A 12,500-nucleotide genomic window follows, 5' to 3' on the forward strand; every position below is an offset into this window, starting at 1 on the left:
TTTGGTTTATATAAATTAGATTCATTTATAATTAATAAAATTTGGGAAGAATTTAATAATACATTGGACAAATAATAAATCTTAATTCTTTGGTAGAGTACTAGGGTTGGGCAAATATTTTGTAGTGGGATATCATGAAGGATCTGCCTAGTTGGGACAGTAGGCCTGCCGCAGTGTTCCTTCTTTCTTATGAGTCGGATGTCGTCACGCATCAGGTGTTGCTTCGTTGTGGGATGTGATGGTGAGGTGTGGTCTCGACCCTTTATATGCCTTCCTTTAATGTATTGTTTTTATAGTTCCTTGATAATGTGAGAAGTCACGAAAGTACTTGGAATTTCACTATTCTTTCACAATGGATGTTTTGCATGTTTTGATATCACCTGTTTACTATGATCTTATTGCACACACACACACTCACACACACACACACACACACACACACACACACACACACACACACACACACACACACACACACACACATATATATATATATATATATATATATACATATATTTGTAAGGAGTTCTGAAGACTGATTCGATGACACTTTTAACTAGATGTCGAAGGTGGAAAATCTTTCAACAACTGTCTTATTAGTCACTGGCTGATAACACTGTTAGTCACTGGCTGGTGACACCGTTAGTCACTGGCTGATGACACTGTTAGTCACTGGCTGGTAACACTGTTAGTCACTGGCTGGTGACACTGTTAGTCACTGACTGGTGACGGCTCTGTCTGTGTTGCGTAAATCACATTAGTCAGGAAAGTTATCTGTACACAGGCAACGTGAACGACATGTGGTTTAGAGAGAGAGAGAGAAAGAGAGAGAGAGAGAGAGAGAGAGAGAGAGAGAGAGAGAGAGAGAGAGAGAGAGATAGAGAGAGAGAGAGAGATAAGTATAGACGGTTGGGAAAAATTAGTGTGACGGGGGGAGGGGGTTAGGGGAGTAATAACGTGAGATAATCATCAGTACTCTGCCTGATAGGGCAAGCTTGTCCTGACATGTTCTCTTTATCTGTTATCTCTGTGAGAGCACTTACTTTATCTCTTATATCTGAGAGTGCACTTATCTCCATTGAAGTGTTGTTCTTTTCTCTATCTACCGCCGTTGCTAATAAAATTATGAAGCAATATTTTCTCTTCTTGCCGAATAAATAAAACAACAATCGAAAATTTGTGTATGAATACAATAATTTCGCATAAATCGTTCTGAACCTAACAAAAAAAACTCTATTTCATTGTTTTTATTTATTATTAAATTACTGTAAACCTATCTAAAATATATTTAGCTGGATTAGGCTAAATTAAATTGCGCTTGTTGTAATAAGGTTAGATAAGTTTTCTGAGGTACTTTTGGTACAAAATTATTAATTCATTTTTACATTAGCATAAATAAAAATATATGTCTTTAAACATTTAAGAGAAATTTTTAGAGAGGACTTAATTTTAAATGAGTTTTTGCTAATTGATCAATTTTACGCATTCTGCACCATATATATATATATATATATATATATATATATATATATATATATATATATATATATATATATATATATATATATATATATATATATATATATATATATATATATATATATTCCTGGCCAGGAATCAAATCCTCGATACTTTAAAACGTCACATCCTGATGCATGTCCAGGAGTAACATGTCCAGGAGTAACATGTCCAGGAGTAACATGTCCTGACTAAAATATACATCCTGGCAAGAACAATGCAACGTTTCATGCTTGAAAATCATCATTGCTTTACTTCTTTACGTTATTTTATGCATAATCCTATAAGTAAACTGTCACAATGTTCCCTCTGATTGTCTCCATTACTTCTTATTACAAATATATTTCCAGTGATATGTATTCAAATTATGCAGAATTGCTCCCCAAGGAGAAATAATAATAATAAAGCATTTCAGCCAATATTTATCACTCCACAAATGCCCAGTGTATATCTATAAATGCTGGCAGGCACAGATTTTGTTGATAAATTAGACACATGTGCAACTCCTGGGTATTCATCTACAAACCTGTCAGACACTGCAACTTCTTGGGATCTTAATACTTAGGAATTCTTCGCTTGCCTAATTCTTGGGCACGACCTACTTCCACATTGAACAAATGTGACACCACCTATGACTGCTGCACCTCTCCTGCCATACGGTTTATAAGCTGCTTCTCCGCTCATCTGCCGTATTCTACTCAAGATTGATGGACTGAACACATCGACTCAAGGTTGAGGGACTGATTACCTCATTCTCCTCCTGTTCTTCAAGTTTCTCCTATGTATGGACTGATGAAGCCACTGTTTGGCGAAACGTTTCCTCAATAAAGATACCCAAGAGTTGCACATGTGTCTAATTTATCAACATGTCGGTTCTCTGAACCATTCATCTACAAACAGATTTTGTTGCATTAGTTGTTCGGAAGCATTAGTTGCTCTACCTTCAAGCCCAAAAAGACTACTTTGCAATGCCGCTACGTACCGCAGCTGTGAGATCTTCAGTGCTCACGAACTGTGATCTATCACCGTTTTTACAGCATCCCACAAGCGGTAGATCAGTGTGAGAGATATATCAAGAATGTCCCTGGATCCTTTCCTGGGTGTCCATGATCCTTACCCCAGTTCAACACCTGAGTGGCAAACCACACTCCACTACCACCCACACCAAAACATCTGAAATGTGTCATGTGCTATATAAATCTAGAGAGTCTTGTTAAAATCTTGCATTAAAATTATAATATTAGACGATGTGTCCTAGCGATGTTTGGTATACGCTCGCTCGAGAATCATACAAGAGTTGTTGAAATAGCCCTCAGGGAAATAATAAGGAATATAAATCCTAAAACTATCAGAGATACATGATCCAAGGGCCACACTGACTCATTCAGCAAGAACGACGTATTAAGCCAGGGATCACGTAAGTAAGGGATCACGGTAAGCCAGGGATCACAGTAAGCCAGGGATCACAGTAAGCCAGGGATTACAGTTAGTCAGAGATCACAGTAAGCCAGGGATTACAGTTAGTCAGGGATCACAGTAAGTCAGGGCAACAGAAAGTTAGGAGACAAGTTTCTCTTACATATCAAAATGCATTAATTTCTGAACGTTGTATACCTCTGTATCAATTAAATTTCAGCTATATTTTGTTAGGTGAGCTTAGTTTTAGTTAGTTGAGCTTTATTTTGGATACAAGACAAGACTTTCATAACGTAGAAAACGAGGACAGGTTCTAGTTCTCTCACAGGTCCACTCTTAGCCACTCGACCCTCATCTCCATCTGTTTAGTTTCCCAATAATTTTTTTTTTCATTTCGCTTCTTTGTTTACAGGAGGGGGCAAAAAAATCAGAAGCATCGCACGAAAAAGAGTTAAATAAATATATATATATATATATATATATATATATATATATATATATATATATATATATATATATATATATATATATATATATATGTATATATACATATATATATGTATATATATGTATATATATATATATATATATATATATATATATATATATATATATATATATATATATATATATATATATATATATATATATATATATATATATATATAACATGAGGTGTTCCGAGATTGTGACAACCACAGGTACGCAGCATGAACAATATATAATAGAAGATAAAGTACTCAGCATCACCTGAGATAGAGAGGTATTATTACACACTGCCTCGTGGTATTTTATCGCTTGACTACGCTTTATGTTGAAGACTTTTGTTATTAGCGGAAGCAGCTGCCTTCCCCACTTTTTTTTTTTTTTTTTGTAATTTACATTGCTGAATTTACAGGCTAAGAGCTTTTATCATAACTCAGTTCATTTCCAGGAAAAATTCTTTCAAAAATAAGTCACCTACTACAGTCGACCAACACCAAGTTACCTCTTTATTGCTCGGTAAATACTTGCTCTTCAGTTATAAGCCGGAGACTCTACCCAGGAAATATGAGGCACCTTCAGCCTTCCCTTGTACACGTACATTTCAAACATTTAAAAGTAACCCCAGCGCAATTTTATATGAGAATACAGACAATATTGATATCTTAATGATTCGCCTCTCCCAAGGAAGACAATTCTATATATGTATATATATATATATATATATATATATATATATATATATATATATATATATATATATATATATATATATATGTGTGTGTGTGTGTGTGTGTGTGTGTGTGTGTGTGTGTGTGTGTGTGTGTGCGTGTGTGTGTGTGTGTGTGTGTGTGTGCGTGTGTGTGCGTGTGTGTGTGTGTGTGTGTGTGTGTGTGTGTGTGTGTGTGTGTGAAGGAATTTTGCAGAAAATAAGAAAAAAATTGGAGTGAGATAAACAAGTTACGAAAACCTAGGGAATGAATGGATTTGTCAGTTAAAAACAGAGTAGGGGGTTAACAGATGGAGAGCTGGAGGCATTGGGTAGATGGTGGGAATATTTTGAGGAACTTTTAAATGTCGATGAAGAAAGGGAGGCGGTAATTTCATGCACTGGCCAGGGAGGTATAACATCTTCTAGGAGTGAAGAAGAGCAGGATGTGAGTGTGGGGGAGGTGCTTGAGGCATTACGTAGAATGAAAGGGGGTAAAGCAGCTGGACGGGATCATGGCAGAAATGTTAAAAGCAGGGGGGGATATAGTGTTGGAGTGGTTGGTATTTTAGTTTAATAAATGTATGAAAGAGGGTAAGGTACCTAGGGATTGGCAGAGAACATGTATAGTACCTTTATATAAAGGGAAGGGGGACAAAAGAGATTGTAAAAATTATAGTATTTAGATAAAGATAGGGAAATTTCCATTGCATTTATGGATTTAGAAAAGGCATATGACAGAGTGGATAGGGGAGCAATGTGGCAGATGTTGCAAGTATATGGAAAAGGTAGTAAGTTACTAAATGCTGTAAAGAGCTCTTATGAGGATAGTGAGGCTCAGGTTATGGTGTGTAGAAGAGAGTGAGATTACTTCCCGGTAAAAGTAGGTCTTAGACAGGGATGTGTAATGTCACCATGGTTGTTTAATATATTTATAGATGGGGTTGTGAAGGAGGTAAATGCTAGGGTGTTCGGGAGAGGGGTGGGATTAAATTATGGGGAATCAAGTACAAAATAGGGGTTGACACAGTTGCTTTTTGCTGATGGGAGATTCTAAAGAAAAGTTGCAAAGGTTAGTGGACGAGTTTGGGAGTGTGTGTAAAGGTAGAAAGTTGAAAGTGAACATAGATAAAAGTAAGGTGATGAGGGTATCAAACGATTTAGATGAAGAAAAACTGGATATCACATTGGAGAGAGGGAGTATGGAAGAAGTGAATATTTTCAGATATTTGGGAGTTGACGTGTCAGCGGATGAATGTATAAAGGATGAGGTTAACCATAGAATTCATGAAGGAAAAAAGGTGAGTGGTGCATTGAGGTATATGTGGAGACAAAAAAAAACATTATCTATGGAGGCAAAGAAGGGAATGTATGAACGTATAGTGGTACCAACACTCTTATATGGGCGTGAAGCTTGGGTTGTAAATGCTGCAGCGAGGAGGCGGTTGGAGGCGGTGGAGATGTCCTGTCTAAGGGCAATGTGTGGTGTAAATATTATGCAGAGAATTCGGAGTGTGGAAATTAGGGAAAGGTGTGGAGTTAATAAAAGTTAGTCAGAGTGGTGAAGAGGGGTTATTGAGGTGGTTTGGTCATTTAGAGAGAATGTATCAAAGTAGAATGACTTGGAGAACGTTTAAATCTGTAGGGGAAGGAAAGCGGGGCAGAGGTCGTTCTCGAAAATGTTGGAGGGAGGGGGTAAAGGAGATTTTGTGGGCGAGGGGTTTGCACTTCCAGCAAGCATGCGTGAGCGTGTTAGATAGGAGTGAATGGAGACGCATGGTTTTTGGGACCTGACGAGCTGTTGGAGTGTGAGCAGGGTAATATTTAGTGAAGGGATTCAGGGAAACCGTTTATTTTTATATAGCCGGACTTTTATTGGAAATGGGAAGTACAATGCCTGCACTTTAAAGAAGGGGTTTGGGATATTGGCAGTTTGGAGGGATATGTTGTGTATCTTTATATATGCTTCTAAACTGTTTTATCTGGGAGCCTTTGCAAAGACAGTGATTATGTGTGAGTGAGGTAAAAGTGTTGAATGATAAAGAAAATATTTTCATTTTGGGGATTTCTTTCTTTTTGGGTCACCCTGCCTCGGTGGGAGACGGTCAACTTATTGAATATATATATATATATATATATATATATATATATATATATATATATATATATATATATATATATATATATATATATATATATATATATATATACTACATGTGTGTGTGTGTGTGTGTGTACTCACCTATTTGTGGTTGCAGGGGTCGAGACTCAGCTCCTTGCCCCGCCTTTTCACTGACCGCCAGTGGGTCCTCTTTCTCCCTGCTCCATGAGCTTTATCATACCTCGTCTTAAAACTATGTATGGTTCCTTCCTCCGCTACATCACTTGCCAGACTATTCCACTTCCTAACAACTCTGTGGATGAAGAAATACTTCCTAACATTCCTTTGACTCAGCTGAGTCTTCAACTTCCAATTGTGACTCCTTGGTTCTGTGTCCCATCTCTGGAACATCCTATCGCTGTCCACCCTGTCAATTCCTCGCAGTATTTTGTATGTCATTATCATGTCTCCCCAGACCCTCATATCCTCCAGTGTCGTCAGGTCGATTTCCCTTAATCTTTCTTCGTAGGACATTCCCCTTAGCTCTGGAACCGACCTTGTTGCAAACTTTTGCACTTTCTCTAATTTCTTGACGTGCTTGACCAGGTGTGGGTTCCAAACTGGTGCTGCGTACTCCAGTATGGGCCTGACGTACACAGTATACAGAGTCTTGAACGATTCCTTACTGAGGTATCGGAACGCTATTGTCAGGTTTGCCAGGCGCCCACATGTCGCAGCAGTTATTTGGTTAATGTGTGCTTCCGGAGACGTGCTCGGTATTATACTCACCCCTAGATCTCTCTCCTTGAGTGAGGTTTGCAGTCTTTGGCCACCTCTGTCTGCGGTCTTCTTTGACCTTCCTGAGGATATAAATTCTAGGAGCCAGTTGCTGGACCACGCGTCCAGCCTGTCCAGGTCTCTTTGTAGTCATGCCTGATCCGCATCTGATTTAATTCTCCTCATTAATATCACATCATTTGAAAACAGGGACACTTCCGTCATGTTATTCACATATACCAAGAATAGCACTGGTCCCAGGACTGACCCCTCTGGGACCCCGCTCGTCATAGCCGTGTGTGTGTGTGTGTGTGTGTGTGTGTGTGTGTGTGTGTGTGTGTGTGTGTGTGTGTGTGTGTGTGTATGTATGTACATATAGATAAGCTAATGCAAACATTAACAGTTGCATCTTCCTCTCAGGTTCTTGACGAGAGGTGTGCATCCTTCAGTGTCCTGCAGTCATGGCTGTCCCACACTGGTCCTCACAGAAGCGACTACGTAAGTTACCCAGATCTTTCTGTTCTTATGCCACCAGGAACAACCATGTAGTTCACTCATAGGCGCAGATACACTTTTATATTTACTCATAGCATTAGACACACTAAAAAATATGCGCAAAGCCAGAGAAACACAGACTGAGGTCACAACCAGACAATATTTATCATGAAGAGAAATGGCAAATGCAGAGCAAGCTTTAATTATGACTATGTTCACTTTGTGTAGAAGTTTTTCAAGTCAGTGATTACTTTCTCTTCTTTCTTACTGTCGGCAGGTCGTTGCTGTTCTCGCTGTTGTTACAATCTTTTTATTATAATTCTGGTTATTATTATTATTATTATTATTATTATTATTATTATTATTATTATTATTATTATTATTATTATTATTGTTAATATAAAGTTTTCATTAATGTTATCACGGTTACTCTCACTGCATTTGTTATTGCTGTTGTGTTACAGCTGAGCTGCGGCGTGAGCGTCGCTTCCACAGCATGATGGCGCTGCTGATGGAGTCGGTGAGGAGACAAACCTTCGCTAATTGGACCGTGGCTTTCATAGACCCTGAACAATTGGCTAGGGCTGGTTTCTTTTACCTGCAGACCCAAGACCACGTGCAGTGCGTCTTCTGTCAGGGTATCGTGGGTTACTGGGACCCCGGTGATCATCCGGACTTGGAACATCGGAAGCATTTCCCCAATTGTCCCTTCGTCACGGGTGTAGCTACAGGTAACGTCCCGATATCTTACCCTGCTGACGATACCGGGAGGGTGTACCGTTTGCTGGACGAGTACCTCGCCTTCAGGGTGACCAGTACTAGGCCTAATGCCAAGACTTCTGCCAATAAGTACCAAGGTGAGAGCTATGAAATAAAGTATTTGTAAGCTCTCACGAATATACCTACACACGAAACAGATTTGTTCAGATTATTGACACAATATTAAAGGTGAACCTTCATAGCTTTTCACTCACATAGTCTTCCTGTCACTAGTCATGACTTGGAGTAACTAACATTAAACAAAGACAAGGTCGGTTATAAGTCTGGCCACTGACACAAAAAATTCGAAACGATTGTGTGATTTTTTTTTTGGGGGGGGGGGGCAGGCTAAGCCAGGTTGCTTACTAGACTAGGTTGCTGCAACAACTAACCTACTTGCTATGTTAATTTTCATAGTTACATAAAAAGCTCAAGTTTGATTTAGTTTGTTAGGTAGCTTCTTGAAGCTCTAAACTTTTGTGGGTTACAGAGCACTGCTTACGATCACGAACAAGTCTGAAGAAAGTAGAACAGCGCTGTTAAGAACTGGCAGATCCATTGTTCATTGTAATCAAATATATTAAGCATACTCGCATTCAAGAAAATTAATGAACTTAAGAGGCAAACATTCATCTCCTGAAGCACACGTAAGTAGCATCTGCAGCGCTGGAAAGAAAATGCTCGACTTAAATACACATGAAGAAAGGTTTGGGTCACTTCATTACGGAAACGTGTCGGTCTAGGGACCTTCCTGGCTCCACTAAAGAAAGTCCCACTACCTACACGTCTTCCCAATAAAGAGTTCTAAGACCGTGTCTTCGCAGGTCGTGAACCACAACCTCCTGGTATCACAGACCAGGTTTCCACCAGGAAAGAAATAAGCATCGTCTTTTAGAAGCAAGAACAAGGACTTCTCCAAGTCACTGTCAGCCATTATAACGGCTGACAGTGACTTGGTAGATAATTATCTGCCTTACACTTGCAAATGCAAATAACATATAGGTAAGAATCAAAATTTTATTTGAATATTTTGACATCATAAACCCTGCCAAAAAATAACTTTATCACTTTTGATATGAAGACACTCTTAACTAAAACTCTAGTTACTGTTAACTAAAGCTCTAATTACTGTTAAAAAGCTCCACTTAACATTAAAAAACTCAAGTTAGTGTTTACACAAGTTCCAGTTACTGTTAACAAAAGTTCCAGTTACTGTTAACAAAAGTTCCAGTTACTGTTAACAAAAGTTTCAGTTACTGTTAACAAAAGTTCCAGTTACTGTTTACAAAAGTTCCAGTTACTGTTAACAAAAGTTCCAGTTACTGTTAACAAAAGTTCCAGTTACTGTTAGCAAAAGTTCCAGTTACTGTTAACAAAAGTTCCAGTTACTGTTAACAAAAATTCCAGTTACTGTTTACAAAAGTTCCAGTTACTGTTAACAAAAGTTCCAGTTACTGTTAACAAAAACCTTCAGGTGATGTAAACAAATCCAGTCACTGTTAAAACTAGCGCCAGTTACTGTTAACAAAAGCTCAAATCACTGTTAACATAAGCTCAAATCACTGTTAACATAAGCTCAAATCACTGTTAACAAAAAGCTCCAGTCACTGTTAATACAAGCTCCAGTCACTGTTAATACAAGCTCCAGTCACTGTTAACACAAGCACCAGTCACTGTTAACACAAGCACCAGTCACTGTTAACACAAGCACCAGTCACTGTTAACACAAGCACCAGTCACTGTTAACACAAGCACCAGTCACTGTTAACACAAACTCCAGCTACTCTCTGACCGCGGGTTCAATCCCGCCCGTGGTATGGTTTACAATGAGATTATTATTCCAAGCCGTAAATTTACTTAAAAAAATCCTTGCATATCCTGATTTACTGATTTAGTGAGATTGTTATTATTATTACATTAAACTACAGTTGCGCATCACATTAAACTACTGGGACACATCTCATTAAACTACCGAGGCACGTCACATTAATTGCTGAGGCACGCCACTTTAACCTACTGAGGCATATCCCATTAAACTACAGGAGCACATCACATTAAACTACCGGGGAACACCACATTAAACTACCTGGGCACATCATATTAAACTACTGGAGCACGTCGCATTAAACGACTGGAGCACATCACATTAAACTACTGAGGAACATGAAAGCACTTGGAAAGCAGTACTGTATGTCTCGTGGTTTTAACTACAAATCTTCTATGTGGAACGGAGACAAGAGAAATATCTGATAATCTCTACACAAGAATCACTTGAAGTTAAGCTCCCTCCTGTATACACTGTATAATAACTTGTTCGAGTTATTTAGAATAAAAATAATGATAAACGCAGTTGTTATAAGTACAGTTAGGTAATACTGTGCCAACAAATGTAAGTATTATTGCAAGAGCAAATGTAGAAATCTTCAGAAAAAACTGGACAAGTTCCTTTAAGATGTGCCAAACAAGGAAGGTCAAACAGTCCTCCTGGAGACTGGAGGCTGGAGAGTCAGTATCGCATCAATTTTCTTGATCTCACCCTCAATGATTTCTGGGCAGCAAGCAGGCGAGTTCTTTACGAACGTGAATTAAAATCTACTTTGCTTTACTCTAATTTCTGGTGATTTTTTGTAATTCTGAAATTATGAAGAAATATAAGAACCCGCACGAAAACACAAGTACGGAGAATACATTGGTCTCTATTTCTTCGATTTCCAATTAAGCGCCTGTTTAGCTACTGAAGAAAACCTGAGCTGGATGTCGAAATATGCAGAATAATGCTGTAACTGTGATTCCGTCTACGTGTGGTGTAGATGCCTCATCTAAATATATACGAACAGACATTTATGGATTTCATATTTCCATCGCTTCCTCTTGAATATAAATATATTGAATCCTGTTTACAATGCACTAGAAGAACTTGCGTTGTGAATGTATATGAACATCCTGAGAGGAGACGATGCCCTCCTGCTTGCTTTCATTAGTAAACATTTTAACAGAGACACTCCTGTTCAAAGTGGGGAATTTTTTTTCCAGAATTTCATTTCATGATCACACGTAAACTTTGCCTACGTTGGTGAATGTGATTTCTTCACTAGGTTACCCTGCTTTGTCGGGCATACAGCTTCAACTCGTTCTGCTGAATCTGGTTTGCCTTGATGCCTCACCCGCCATTACTAACTTCCAATACCCAACTTGCTCAGCCACTACCATCCTCGGTAACTTGTGTGTTACAGTCTCCTTTCATGGGGAATAGGTGTTTCAAGGCCTCGGAAGAGATCTTGAACTTTGGCTTGAAACTTGAAAAATCTCTGCTGTGTGCAAGAGAAACGTTGACTGAAGGAAGTTTCCAATGACTACTTTTGTGTCTATCATTCGCAGTTACAGTTATAATACATGTAAGCTGGATTATCAGCCACTTGCACAGTATGCTGCCGCATTACTGTTTTGCTTGAGCGGGTAAATAAATGTTTACCTATTTCTTGTTGAAGGAGTTTTTGTTTAGGTATTATAAATATTCCTTACAAAATCTTTAAAATTAGTGTCGAGTTACATTTGAGATATATAACGTAGGATAAACCAAAAAAGTAAAATCATATGGCTTATTTCCATTATTTGACATTTTGTTTGGGTTATCGAGTATTACTTCAAAGTTTCTTTTCTTAACCAGTTGTGAGCTTGTAGGACTATGTATAGTGATTAGTGAGTGATACTCATCAATGCTTTATGTGTACAGTGAGCTAAATATTCTGACTAATAAACTCGTATCTTAATTAAAGCTCAAGTATGGTGTCTCACTACACAGGAAGGTGATTGTGGTTAAGAGCTGCGTTTCAGGTATTAAACAACAGAAGCTTTCCCTCAGGAACCCTGAATTATACTGTATTTCATGATGCCCGTGTGTGTAGAGAAGACGCCATCCTTCGTTCTCGCATCGCAGTCAGGTTTCTTACCGATCCGATTGCTGTAGATTTTCTCAACCCACTGATTTCCTGGTACATGTGCTACAGATGACGCACAAGCGGAGAACGGACAGCTGGCTCATCCACAGTTCAACACTGAAGCAGCCCGTAAACAAACTTTCTCCCGTTGGCCAGTCAAAGTGGGAATCAACATCGATCTCCTGGTGTCCGCTGGCTTCTTCTACACGGGGATTTCTGACTGGGTTCAGTGTTTCCACTGCGGCGGAGGACTCTTCTGCTGGCGCCAGGGTGACGATCCTGCCACCGACCACGCCCGCTACTA

General features: G+C 38.8%; 1 protein-coding gene across 2 annotated transcripts in view; it reads left to right on the forward strand.

Moving 5' to 3' along the window:
- The window catches only part of LOC128689765 (baculoviral IAP repeat-containing protein 7), a 34,830-nt gene that overhangs the window by 3,788 nt on the left and 18,542 nt on the right, over positions 1 to 12,500 (forward strand). For both annotated transcript variants that reach the window (XM_053778216.2, XM_053778217.2), the window contains exons 2-4: positions 7,425 to 7,502; positions 7,964 to 8,356; positions 12,266 to 12,500. The exon at positions 12,266 to 12,500 is cut by the window's right edge and continues 148 nt beyond it. In XM_053778216.2, coding sequence (XP_053634191.1) covers positions 7,466 to 7,502; positions 7,964 to 8,356; positions 12,266 to 12,500 — 665 coding nt within the window. In that variant the 5' untranslated portion in view covers positions 7,425 to 7,465. The remainder of the gene's footprint in view (positions 1 to 7,424; positions 7,503 to 7,963; positions 8,357 to 12,265) is intronic.

This window comes from Cherax quadricarinatus, chromosome 22 (assembly GCF_038502225.1).
Source record: "Cherax quadricarinatus isolate ZL_2023a chromosome 22, ASM3850222v1, whole genome shotgun sequence".
NCBI lineage: Eukaryota > Metazoa > Arthropoda > Malacostraca > Decapoda > Parastacidae > Cherax > Cherax quadricarinatus.